The sequence below is a fragment of the Melanostigma gelatinosum genome (assembly GCF_949748355.1).
Source record: "Melanostigma gelatinosum genome assembly, chromosome: 10".
In the NCBI taxonomy this organism is placed as follows: domain Eukaryota; kingdom Metazoa; phylum Chordata; class Actinopteri; order Perciformes; family Zoarcidae; genus Melanostigma; species Melanostigma gelatinosum.
The window spans coordinates 14945675-14959146 of NC_136643.1; the positions used below are offsets into that span (position 1 = coordinate 14945675).

The 13472-nt window shown below is 42.5% G+C and overlaps 1 protein-coding gene across 1 annotated transcript in view; it reads right to left on the reverse strand.

Moving 5' to 3' along the window:
• The window catches only part of sox21b (SRY-box transcription factor 21b), a 1837-nt gene extending 163 nt beyond the window's left edge, over positions 1-1674 (reverse strand). Inside the window, exons 1-2 of the mRNA XM_079277071.1 lie at positions 1587-1674; positions 1-1439 (exon numbers count right to left, since the gene is read on the reverse strand). The exon at positions 1-1439 is cut by the window's left edge and continues 163 nt beyond it. Of these exons, the coding sequence (XP_079133197.1) occupies positions 708-1424 (717 nt within the window). The 5' untranslated portion in view covers positions 1425-1439; positions 1587-1674 and the 3' untranslated portion in view covers positions 1-707. The remainder of the gene's footprint in view (positions 1440-1586) is intronic.
• Between the last annotated feature and the right edge of the window lie 11798 nt (positions 1675-13472).

Genomic DNA, 13472 nt, shown 5'->3' on the forward strand with positions numbered 1-13472 from the left:
AAAATTGCCTGGGTCACCATAGATTCCACTAAACAATAAATATTACAGACATCTATAAAACGGTTTGAAAACTCAGAATATACACCGCATTTCGAGTGAAATACGTCGGTTCCTGGCCCTATCTCAAACACTAAGCCTATAACGGCAAATAAACTAGAGTCGTTTTTATCTGTACACATTTACAGTCATTCAAGAGGGGAGCGGTGTTGTGACGTTATCCTCCTTGATCCGTGAATTACAACCCATTAGCCCACAACAACTTATCTGAGAGGAAATCCTGTGATTAAAATGGTCGGTGCATATGCTGCCCTCGACTCCAACAGGTTAGTCAAAGCAGGTGCAACTTGCAAAAGATAGAAATCGAAGAGTGTACCTTTGAAAATGGGTTTTTCACAAAATGATCTGATACACCTTTCCCCTCAAATGTGCGCGTTGGTGCCATCCTTTAGTCCTTTTCCCTCTGGGCCGTGAGAGGTGATGGCTGGGTAATGATAGATTAGAGACTTCTCCAAATAAGCAGTACCTTAGATAAAGGCATTAATCAATATACATACACATGTGATATCTGAGACGACGAGCACTTCATCACATGTACAAGTTTGTGCATGCATAATAAACCTCTTGCATGAATAGCGTTTTTTTTTCTTTCTTGTTTGTTTCTTTTAGTTTTCACATTTCATTTTCTCAGAAGTCCAAAGCGGGCCTTATCATAATGCCGCAGCATATGCAGGGTACGGTTCAAGTTGAGGTTTTCCCATCCCGGGGAGCAGGATGTATGCTAACGGCGGCTGGAGTCCTGCGGAGGGCCAGCCCGCACAGTTACAAGGGATCATGTAGCCTGGGTTTCCCGGGGACGGATGTGAGTGAGTGTGGGCACCGCCAGTCCCGGTGAAAGCCGTGCCACCGTAGCCCAACGGAGACGCGTACGGAAACGAAGGCGGGGAAAGCTCAGTCATCTTGGATCCCAGGTCGAAAAAGGAATAGGGGTTCGACATGGCCGGGTTGAAGAACACCCTCGCCGCGGCTGCAGCCGCGGCCGCTGCTGCCTTGTCGTGGTGTCCAAGGAGGGACTCGGAAAGTGCTCCAACGGAAAACCCATTCACTTTGAGCGCGTCGTGCTCCCCGAGATTATAGGGCACGGGGAAAGAAAACTTATCTTTTTTCATCAGAGTCTTGGGCTTCCGCCTCGGTCTGTATTTATAGTCTGGGTGTTCCTTCATGTGCATCGCTCGCAGTCGTTTGGCTTCGTCGATGAACGGCCTTTTCTCAGACTCGGTGAGAAGTTTCCACTCCGCTCCTAATCTCTTGCTGATCTCGGAGTTGTGCATTTTCGGGTTCTCCTGAGCCATTTTTCTGCGCTGGGCTCTGGACCAAACCATGAAAGCGTTCATCGGGCGTTTGACGTGATCCATTGGTTTAGACATGTTGGCACAAACTCCCTGGAAAAAAAACAAGTGAAAAACAAGTGTTTAAGGATAAATGACTTGCAAAATCGGAACAACGTCACACACACGACTCCTTTTAAGAAGTTCAGTTCTACTCATTTAAGCTTCTCAACAACCCCCGCTCATCTTTTGGTTACTTACCCAAGACTTCAGTTCCTCATCCCGCCGATGAATATCGTCAGAAAAGTACAAGTGGCAGCGTCCTTATGAATGCTCAACTTATGTTTTCTGCTTCATGGTGGCATCCACCGGGGATACGCCTTTAGCAAAGAGGAGAAGAAGAAGAAGAAGAAGAAGAAAAGAAGCGCTGTCTCGTTTCCCTCGTGGCGCCCGAGACTGTCAACCACCACTCAGCAGCTGCGTTTACGCAAGTGGATGACAACTCCCGCTTGCCCCATGTGAAATACGGGATTGTGTGGCAGGTAGTGAAAGTGCCACTGGCGCATGCGCAGTTGGCGCCAGGCAACGTAGACGACTTGCTGAACGATTTTTGAAATATCCCACCCTGTTTGAAGCGGAAACGCATCTCATACATCTTTATTTATTATGTAAGTGTGTTTGACCTCGGCGTTGTTTCGACTCATTAGCGTTCGGAAATATTTATTCTAAAGAGCAACTTTGTCGCAACATTATTGTTCAGTTTAATTAAAGTGTTTCATTTATTGATTTAAGCGACCGCAGCACCTGAAGTACCTGACGATATCACGAATGCACCGACAGATTTTGGGACTGCAGCAGACAGGTGTACGCGTTGCTGAAGTTCAACTCGCATTGCATCTGAGCCATCGAACACTTGAAGCAAGCGCACGCGCTCTCCATGATTTACAACATTTATCATTACAGGCTTAATCGCCTCTTCCTTCATTTGTTTAATTGACAATCGAACCAGGTTGAACCCGTTGGTGTCGCCACTTTGCCACCTTTCATCCTCAGCGCCCGTCCCGTCCCCAATGGGTGGCACTGCCATAGAAAAGTAGTGTGTAAGACGACAGGAGAGGTAAAGACAGTCTTCTTTCATTTTCTGATATTGTGGTATTTTGTCGTAAATACGCAAACGCTGAGACGGTCTGAAGTGTTTCTAATCGCGCTTGGTGAAATTAATTACTTTCCTGAAATCCCCCTTTTCACTTTCACTTCAAAGGACTTTCCCAAGGGCAGCGAATCGACAACTGAAATTAGGTTGTCGAATATTCAACTAAGCAATTACAGTTATCTGCAGGACTTGTTGAGTAAATTGTAGGTTTAAGTGGTTTGTTCTCGCACCTTCCCCGTTGTACATAATTATATATATATATATATACAAAAAAGGAAATGGAGAAGGGCTGTATCGAACAATATTACAAATGAGGAATTAGGGTGCAGGTCGAGCGTTTAAATTAGATATAAATGGATGTCAAATTCAATTCACCGTACTGTTGTTCCTTTTCAACGGGTTTGCCTAATCACACAGTTTGCACAATATATAATTGTTATTATTATTTGTATTATTATTATTGAATAAAATATGGCACGAATAATTGGGCTACTTTTAAAAATGACATGAGCAGATTATTGAGAGGCTGAAAGTTGCGTTATTCCAGTAAATAATGCGCAATTTCCAAGCGACAGCGCCCTTTTGATCGCTGCAGTTTGAGCTCGTTTAATTAATACAATGTTTCTGTTAACAAGGATTTAAGTTGTTTTATTGCGGCGCAGGAAATAATCTCACTGAGGAATCACTCTTTTGTCTCAAGTAGGAAACCTGACAAGGTGCGGATGATCCGCGCCAAGAGGACCAGATGAGAGACAAACCTGCTGCCTAAACTGAGTCGCAGCATCTCTCAACACCGTGCGCCCCTTTTGTCGGCTTGTCATTCACCTCGACAACATTACTGCAATGAAGCGCTCCACTCACTCCGCAGGAGCATGTGCCCTCTCATGACACAAACGGGTAAAATGCTATGAATTATATGAATAAGTTACGGTAGAAAGTTCTTATCGGGAGTTGACAGTTCTAGAGGTGTGCAATTCAGTGTCTGCACATATGCTTTTCACTGGCTCCCTGCAGATGTCATGTTTTATTTCTCTCTGCATGTTTGTTTTATTATTATTATCATTATTTAGTTTTGACAATGGAGAGAAATACCTTTCCTCCTTGAGCATCTGTTGTTTTTTTTACAACATGTTGAAGGGTTTTAGATGATGCCGGGGCCTAGTTGAGCCTGTATTAACGGGAGCAGGGCAGCCATGCAGCATGTTTTCCAATTCATCAAAATGTCAAGATTTGTTGTATCTATTTCACAAAACAGCTTCGCATTTGCAGACTGAGAAAACATGAAATTATTCAGTTTAGTAATTTAATGAAGATCTGATAAAAAGAAAAAATAAACACCAACAACAAGTCTCCCCCCACACCCGCCTCCCAACCCCCTCTTTTACCTCAGCCTCGGTCCTGGAAATAACACTTAAATAATTCAAGATGAGTTAGTGAGAGTGGGAGAATTACCTGCCGATAAAGCTCCGGTCCAGCCTCTGAGACGGAGCCAGCACTCCCACCTCACAGCACACTGATGATAAGACTGAATAGAAAAATATCATGCAAATAGAAGGCAGACAGCAGCAGCAACAACAAGCCCATGGGGACATATTCCGACCCGGAGAGATCGCACACAGTTCACTCTAAAGTGCTAAAGCCATCACTCTGAAATAGGAGCCCCTGGAGGTGCAAGAATCTTCCTGATAGCACCAAACAGTTTATTCTACTCAACACTCCACTAACTCTGGGAAAAAGCACGACAAATTACAGAGAGAGAGAGCTGATGAGGATCCCTGGATAATCCTAGTCTACATAAAAAGCCATCATCTACAAAGAATACTGTAGACTGTGTACTTTACCAAATGTTTCTTTTTCAAAGTGGTAAGTGTGTTTCTCCCAAAGTGACACCGTTGGAGGTGGCGGCAGCAGGGGAATCAAGTGTTAAAATGAATTGATTTCAAGCGAACACAAGCTGACCTCTTGCTATCAGATGGCTTTTCTTTGACTGGTAAAAGAAAAAGAAGAAAAAAAAGTGAGCAGGGTAAACAACACTGTCTTCTGTTTGCCACTGTAAACCCACAGAGTGGAGAGTATTTACAGCCACATGAAAGTTTGCTCATTATTGGGGAGGTCTGAAGAAAGGGAGAGGGAGGGGTCCTGATTGTGTACCTGATGTGGTTTCTTTCTGCTTGTCTGATCACAGCTCTGCCTGGATCTTCCCCTTCCTTTTCAGCTTCTATAGCTGCTCCCATGCAGGCCGGGGCCGAGGCAGAAGCAGTAAATGCACCTCACAGTGAAAGGTAGTCATCTCTTTTTAATCTGAGGATTTGTATTAATCCTCATATGAACATGCCAATTGCTCCACTTTTTACAGCCGATGTTCAGATTCAGGATTCATGGCGGATAAACAGCACAAATCTGGGCCAAAACATTTCATTAGCTTTGCTTGAAAAAGGCGTTTAAAACCATGACTGGTATCATATTGCTGAAGCTTTAAGGAGAGAAAAATATAATATTGTTTCAAACATAATTACTGTGTACTTTCAGTTGACTCTTTTCATTGTGTGTAGCCTATTTTTTTATTAATCACCGGCTGAGATAAATTCCATTTGCGTAAGATGAAGACAAATGTATTCATATTAAAAAAAAGGAAACAAAAATATAAAATTGTGTATACATTTTCAAGCAAAGCAAACATGTTTCCTACAACGTTGTTTCCGGCATGATGTGGAGAGCATTGAAAGTCAATTTGTCACTATCACACGCCATTAGCTGCAGAATCTTATCTTAAGTGAGCCTTTGATAAAGTGGTAATGACAAACAGTTTAGCGTTGTAAGGGATCCGATTGATTACTATTTAAAGATGATTGCATTTAGATTAGAAGTATTTTTTTCTAATGAGGTTTCTTTAAAGCTTCCACAATACGTAGAAAATATGCTTAAGTGCAAGGCTATATAATGATCGGATTGGTAAAGAGACAATGCCGACTTCAGCATCACTTCAAATGAGTCACACAGAACGTCTGAATAAATACATAATTAATGTGAATAAAGTTAATATTTTTTTTGTGGTTTAAATATGTGACCTATTTTGAACGTTGTGTTCTCAAAATATATTCAATAAGTGCCAAATTAGTTGTGCAGTTCTTTAATCATTCTAATTATACAGTTTTTATTGCTCCTTAGGGCAGACTTTCGTGTCTTTGTCTCAGTGGGAATTATTTTGGTGAAGAACCAAAATATTTACTCAACCACAACCTAAATATTATGCATATCAAGAGGAATTGAGAAATAATCCTCTCATAGAGCACAGTATTAACTTAATCACATTAGTGGAAATACTATTGATAGTGGTCATGATCCCCAGTGAGGGAATCTGTAATTCACAATAAAACAGCAATACAAGATAGAAAACACTGTGTATTAAAGGCTGGGGAGGGGGACAGGCAAATGGCCCTGAGGATTAGGTGTGTGTGTGTGTGTGCGTGTGTGTGTGTGTGTGTGTGTGTGTGTGTGTGTGTGTGTGTGTGTGTGTGTGTGTGCGAATGCTTCAATGAGAGTAAAGAGGGAGGAAAGAGGAGTGATTGTCAGTTCAATCTTCGAGGACCTGAAGTGACAGATACAACAAACTTTGAAAGCACATTATGGAAGGAGAATGGCAACAAAGAAGGATGTGGAGTCCGCGAGGTTGATAAGACCTTCATCTTTAAACTGCAGCTTGTCAAAGTATTATATGTAATCTCACACTGCAGAATATCTCCACACCCTGAGGGGGCAAACAAAAAACAGCAGCGGCAATCAAACGACTTCCTCCATCATTAAAAAAATATCCTGTCCAATATTTTTGTGAAAAGTCAGATTTTTAAACTCTGATTGCCGCTACCCCCCACGGGGCACATGTTTAGCTTAAACCTTCCACATATTCTCTGTTGCAGAGCCCTGTGGTTCAAATCCACAGATACTCGTTTCCCTCCAGGCACCAAGATGACTTTTCCCATGATAGACTATTTTCAACCATTTAGCCGATACATTATCGCTGGCCTTTCTTCCTCATTATAGTCCCCTTATCGCACAGCATCGCTGCAAAGCCCCAAATAGAGAGTTGTAATTACCCAGACTGCCACCTGATAGCAGCCCTTCTATCAGCTTTATCATCCCAGGTCCTGCTAACTCATCACAGGGACAGAGGGAAGAAAAGGCCTGCTTGTGGCACAGCTCGCCACAGATAGCTCATCTCTCAGATACATTTATAGTTCCAGTTGGGATCAGAGAAAACTGATGCAGCAAGGCATTTTTTCATCCACCCTTTCCTTCAACACCACAAAGACTGCTCTCTCTCAGTCCTCTGCTAGTCGCTCGCTCTTTATGTGGAAGCTGAATTGAGGCCGCTTCGCAAACAAAAAGTGATCCAATCTCCTTGAACCCGTGGCAGCACAGCAACATGCTATTTGGTCTTTCATAGTGTGCCATCGTCCTTCAGAGGGGGGGGGGGAACTCGAGAGGGAGACTTCTTCTTTAACATTGCACACAAAACATTTGTATAAAAGTTGACAGCATTGTGCTTCCGGCTTATTGTCCACCTTTGACCCTTATTGCATGTTTCCCTGATGTTATGAATAGCAGATGAAGAACTGAATGTAAGGGTTTTTGTTCATCCGGGGTTGAAGGAGGTGAAAACACACATAATAAAGTTGAAATTAAAGATCAAGACTCATTCAAAACAACAGCCTTTTCAATGCACAGATCGACAAAAAAATGAAAGGGGAAAGTTAAATATGATCAAATCAAATCGCAAAGCAGTTAAAAGTGTTCACAGGTCTGCCATGGAAGATGGCCTTCTCTAATTTTGCTTTTGTGTAATCATTGTCTGTTAGACCTCACAGTCTAGCCAAAAGTGTTAAATGAAAAACGGGCGAAATAAAAACGACAAAAGAAAGAAAGAAAGAAAGAAAGAAAGAAGGGAAAAAAACTGATATTTTAATTAAGTTTGCACCAGAACACTGACCTTGGCAGTGGGATCCAACGATGCTGTGAGTACAGTACACGACACTACACTATTTAAGACTTGCACAAAAAACACACTGTGTTCTGAGAAGATTGGGGGAATTTTGGCGGACAACTATTAAAATGACCTTTGTCTTATTGAGTTATCTTAGAAATCCTAAAAATACAGACACGTCCAAGATGATATGCGTTAATTCTGTCTGTGTCGTGCTTACTTCTTCGACAAAGAAAAAGAAAGAAGGAGGTCAAGCTGTAAAAGCTCTTTAGAAACCGTCGCACCATTCTTGTCAGTTTATTATTGTTAGGAGTAATTACCTGACGATTCAGGGTGCGTGTCTGCATTTGCATGACACATTCACAGACCTGCATTTTATCCCGTCATGTATTGTGAGTGTCACCGTGCTCCTCTCTATCACTTGTAACAATGAAAGGGCCTTTGTGCGTCCACTCATCAGTATGTCAAAGAAGCAGCCTGAGTGACTGTGACCTCCATCAAATGGGAAAATTGTGAGGATGCATTGGAACTATGGTTCCCATGGTCTGACTGCCTTCTGACAGATGGACTCCAACGCAGCCTGAAAGGACAAATCAATCTTATTTGAAGAGATGAAGTGACCAAGATAATAACCATGTCATTGAGAGAGAGAGAGAGAGAAAAAAGTCCCACTTTTCAAAAGAGTGAAATAAGTGAATTCCTGCAGAAGGCTCATTGTTGCGGCTGACTGTCACATCTCTCTAGGTGAGCCCTTTATGCCAATGTTGTCTGACATACCTCAAGGACAAAAACGTGACCGTTCCAACAACTGGAAGAGTTTATAACACATAGCACAGAACTAAAAATTAGTGACATTTGCGCCACATTTTGCCATTTGTGTCTGAACACTTGTGTGCGCGTGTGTGTACATGTGTTCTCTCAGCACCGGCTTGAATGACAATATGATCAATGGGAGGGCAAGTGTCCTGTCAGCACGTCCTGTTCGGCGGTGGGCGGTGAGGGGGGGGCGGTGACAGAGGCTGTCTCAGGTGATCTCATTATTTGATGGACACCGCAGCGGAGAGGCCGCATTCATAGCTTCTCTCGCGTTGCTCGCTTAATCGGGCCATTACTCATGCAGAGCAGCGGGGGGCACTTATAGGAAATATTGATCATATTTTGACAGAGTATTCTCCCTCTCTCCATAATCAGCAATGCATTACTGCCACCGACGCCGATTCCGTGCACGCGGCACACGCGACAACATCATCAGATGCCATTGCAGAGGGGTTACACTTATCAGCGTTCCAAAGCAGGCAGCCTGTGTTTGTGTGTTAAGATGTTTGCCTAATGATTTGAACTAATCTGTTTATTTCCAATGTTTATCTGAGCAGCCTGTGAGGGGTGGGATAGTAAAGCAAGGAGCACAGCTTTTCAGAATCAAAGACTTCAAAGCATTAATCGCCCGCGTGAAAATTAATGAATTACTCTTGCGAATGCTCCTCTCAGTTTTCACTCATGCAGTTTTGTTTTTTTTATGTGTGGCTGAAGTCAATGCGCGTGCCGAGCTACTCTATAGCCAACCCAAAGGCCAGGACCCTTTATGAGTTACGTCATCGTCCCATGGGACGTTTGCTGAAGATACTGTGACATGCCTAAAGAGCAAAGCTCCAGCGGGGGCCCCAAAGGGCTGCTTGCATTTGGCAGCACAAGCCAAAAAAAAAAATCTTCTCTGTCCAAATTCAGCCTTGCCGAGGGTCAGGTGAAATCAATATGTTAATCCATAAATTGTCCAGTGTGATAATTACTAAGAGGAACTGTAATTACAAAAGACATTAATTCACCTCTTAGATTTTGTGCCAGGGGAGAGCTTCACCCAGCCTTGATTCATCTGCTGGCAAACAATTCAAGGAGGAAGCATCCCCTATTTATTTTTTTTAAAGCACTGGTCGATTCTTTTGAGGAAGAGTAGGTGCACACAAGCTCTCAGCCAAAGCACTTTTGGATATGCTGAGGGATTGTTTGAAGGTCTTTGAACCCCTGTGTAGTCAACTCCAGGGTTCCTACATTGATCAGTCAGTGATGACAAAGGTTTCACAAAATACACACTTGTTCTCTCCGACAATGTGTCTTGGACATTTGCATAATAATAATATAAAAAATCTATACGGGCTATTAAGGGATAAAACCTTGATGTCCTTAGCTAAAGACACATGGCGCGCCATACAAAAGCCACAGTGCTTTAATAGGGCGACAACCTGTATACATTTTGATCTTTTTCTTCCCAGCCACTTTGAGGCATGGCACAAACATTGCACAGGCATTCTTTTCTAAACCCCAGGTTGCAGCTGGTCTGCCACTCGCTGTGCACTGCCAAGTGCAAGAAATGGGTCTCTTTTATCAGGATGGAGCAAATCTGGGCTAATGTGTCTGGTGGAGAGTGTCCCAGGGAGCCCCGGTCTCCCATTCTTTGGCCATTCTTTTCACTTTTCTCCTCTCCTGCACTTGGGATAATTGCAGTTTAATTGGGTGACAAGAAATGAAAACTGTGTCCACATTATCTAGGATTATCTCTTTTTCCTCCAGCCTGCCATCAATTCAAAGAAGCCCATTTATCAGTACAGGGACGCTGATGCTTGGTCAGCGGAGGAGAGGCTTTGAGCACCAGTTAGCAAAATGAAGAGAGAAAGGGGCTGGGAGCAATGGGAGGGGGCTTGACAGCCAAGACAAATACTCTTTGTATCTTATCGCAACCGTACATTCATCTTCAAGATGCAAATCTTTTGCGCACTCGAAATCAATAAAAAAAAATACAATAATACTGTTCTGAAGAATGATTTCTCCCAAAACAAGAAATATACTGTATATTAAAAAAATACATCTGTTCTGCCATTGTCAGCTCCCCAACTCAAATTCAACATAGACAGTTTGCAGCTTTGAATACTTGAGTTTTTCATTATCCAGAAAGATTTCACAAAACCTACAACACTCATCGCTGTAGCAACCTGGGCGAAAGGTGTTAATGAATACCAATAGATTTCCCAGCATTGTGGTTTGGATGTGCTTTATAGCCAGCTTCATTCAGTTTCTCAGAATTCTTGAATTCTGCACGGCAAGGTTATAAACATTGAGTCATACCCAGTCCAGCCGAAGCTCACCTTCATTTTTGTTTGAGCTGTACTCAACCTTAAAAGCCTCTTTCAGGATGCATGAATGCACTTCATTTTCTCTCAGGGAACTTTGCTCTGATAGCTGAAAAAAAGGAAGGTTGTTGAGAGAAGGAAGGAGCGACAATGAGGGGGAAATGAAAACTTTCAGATTCCATTATGAGCATCTCTATTCATTTCAGCTGTTTGTACTGTACATTTTCTTAATATGCTTCCCAGTCGCTCAAGCACAATTCTAAATGGGCTTTGCATCAGGGTTATGGTGAATCAGTAAATGCTAGAAAAGTGATAGAGAAGAATTCTGGGGGGAGGATCAGGGTAAAGAGAGCAGATCAAAAAACAGCTTCATTAATACCTTGCTAGCCTCTGCACAGACGTAGATGAAAGAAAAGAGACCTTGCCAATGCACTACATACATTCAGTCTCAGGTGCAACATTTACGATGGCCTGATCATTTGGTGGAAGGAGCAGGCTTTGTGTAGCACTGAAGCATGAAAATCTGCTGTACAATGACCGAGCTGGAGTGCCTTCCAGTCTGAATGCAACAGGGGACCTACTCTAAACACAATACGTTTGAAGGTTACAGGATGTATTGTGTGCATGTGTGTGTGTGTGTGTGAATGTGAGTCTGCGTGTGTGTGCATATGCATGGGTTGCACATTGGGGTTAGACAAAATACAATTTAAATAACAAAATAAAAACAAAAAAGTAGTCTTGCTGGGTGTGTAGAAAACGATCAACAACTTTCCAATTCTAAACATTGATACAACGTTGGATCATATTCACGTTAATGCCAGTTAGCGATATTTTTCAAGCCCAAACGTGATGTTTTGGGATCATTTTCTAGACTGTTCTCTTCAGATATTAAATTAAAGTGAGTGGTGCATTGCATTTGGGCAGAGGATTTGGGAGCTTATGGGCTTTGTTAGTCGTGTATAGGTTGCTTTGAGAACCCAAAGTGCTACCTTTAGACTTCTGTGCTAATGAATTCTGCAAAGTGGCTTTTGACTAATTTCACTCGCCTCTGTCGACATGTTTGTGATTAAATGTCTTCCAGGTTTAGCCTAAACACTCATTCAAACTTCAGCTGGCGAACTAAGATAATATCAAGTTGATCAAGAGATATAGTGAGAGGTGAATTACAGGTTTGTTTGTGGTTTATATGCATCGACACAAATGGTAATGCCCATTTTCTTACTCCGTGCTGACCTCGTGAAGAAGCGGCGTACGCTCTGCGATTACTTACATAAGGTTTCAATGAATATCAGGTCCATTTTACAGCTGTGATTCTAATAGTTGGCTGATAGCAGTGGGTCTGATACCTGGTTCACAATCAAGGCAATGCAGGAATATGGCGGCCACATTTACCCAGGCAGTGTTAATAGTTTTTACGCAGGGCATCAGTATTAAATTGCTAAAGGGGAATTGCTTCAGCCTGGTCAGTGCAGGGAGCAGTTTGTCTAATCAGAGTGCAAATAAGCTTTGATCACTGTCCAGTCTAATCTGGCACACAAGCAGCATTTACAGCACTAAATCAAGCGTCGGGGAAGCTGCAGGTGCTGCCTCACAGACAGGCCTCCCCCTGGGGGCCCTGTGCTGGGGAATAAACAGCAAATAAATGGCAGTGCTGGGAGAGCGATGAGCTGATTAACTCACTGCAGGGCAGTTTCTCATTATCCCCTTAACCCAGACGGAGACCTATCCAATCTTACACCCTGTCTCACTTACAGTAGAGCGCTGTCCTACGTCAGCCTAGCTGACATAGTCTGGGTTATACTTTCAGTGAGATAGAGTCTGTATAGATGATGCATAAAAAAAGTGAGAATATGTGTGTATTTATGTGTGTGTGGATGTGCTAGCAGTGTGTGTGTGTGTGTGTGTGCTGTGTGGTCCATCTCTGGGGAGACTGCTAATGTGTCAGCTCCATGGCTCATTTCTTTCAATTACAGCGGCTGGACTAGGAGAGCCCACCAGCGGTCCACTGACAGCTCCATATGGGTCCCATCACCGCTTATCACAGGCCACTCGTGGATAATTCATTTACCCTTCATTGAATATGACATATTACACATCAACAAAAGCAGTTATATATCACACAATTCACACATTGTTAATTAAGAGCAGGTTATCGTGACAGTCATTTTAGATGCAAAATTATTCTATTCAAACAGACGTGGGATTATTTATCCGAGCTACAGAATAGCCTTTTATGATTTACCAAAAAAAAGGGGGGGGGGGGGGGGGAACATGAATAATGGGATTTTTAAATAATGGATTTCCTGTATAAAGTTTACTTTAAGTGAAAACTGTATTCAAATCAAGAAAAGTCACATTTTAATTGTCTCTGGCGCTTTAGAGGAAAATGTGATTTTTCCATTGTAAAATGTTGATTTAGCATGTCACCTGAATATAAAGCATTCTTAGACATACTTTGAAATGAGCTGCACTGTTTTCCATTGTTCCTCCCCCTGTGGTTTCAAAGTGAATTAATTAACATGATACAGAAATAGGTAGAATACAAATGTTGGAGCCCTCACTTTATGCCTGGGTATCCCTTTGTTCCCCTTTATTGTACCAAATTATTTAATTGGGTCTCTCTGATTGTGCACATACACAGGAAGGAACACAGGCCATTGTCAGCTTCCATACAAGCCACAATATGGTATCAAATTCAATTCCCATCAAAACGGCAGGCAGCTGTAGAGCCCACAGCGCCCCGGAGATTAATGAAGATCTGCATCAAGCCAAAGCACTGGTCTGAGATGGGAGATTTCTCCCAAATAAAAGACCCCTTCACCAAGAACAAAGGGGGCCCTGAAAAGCAACGGGATGTTCTGGGAGGATGAAATAAATCAAAACATAGACTG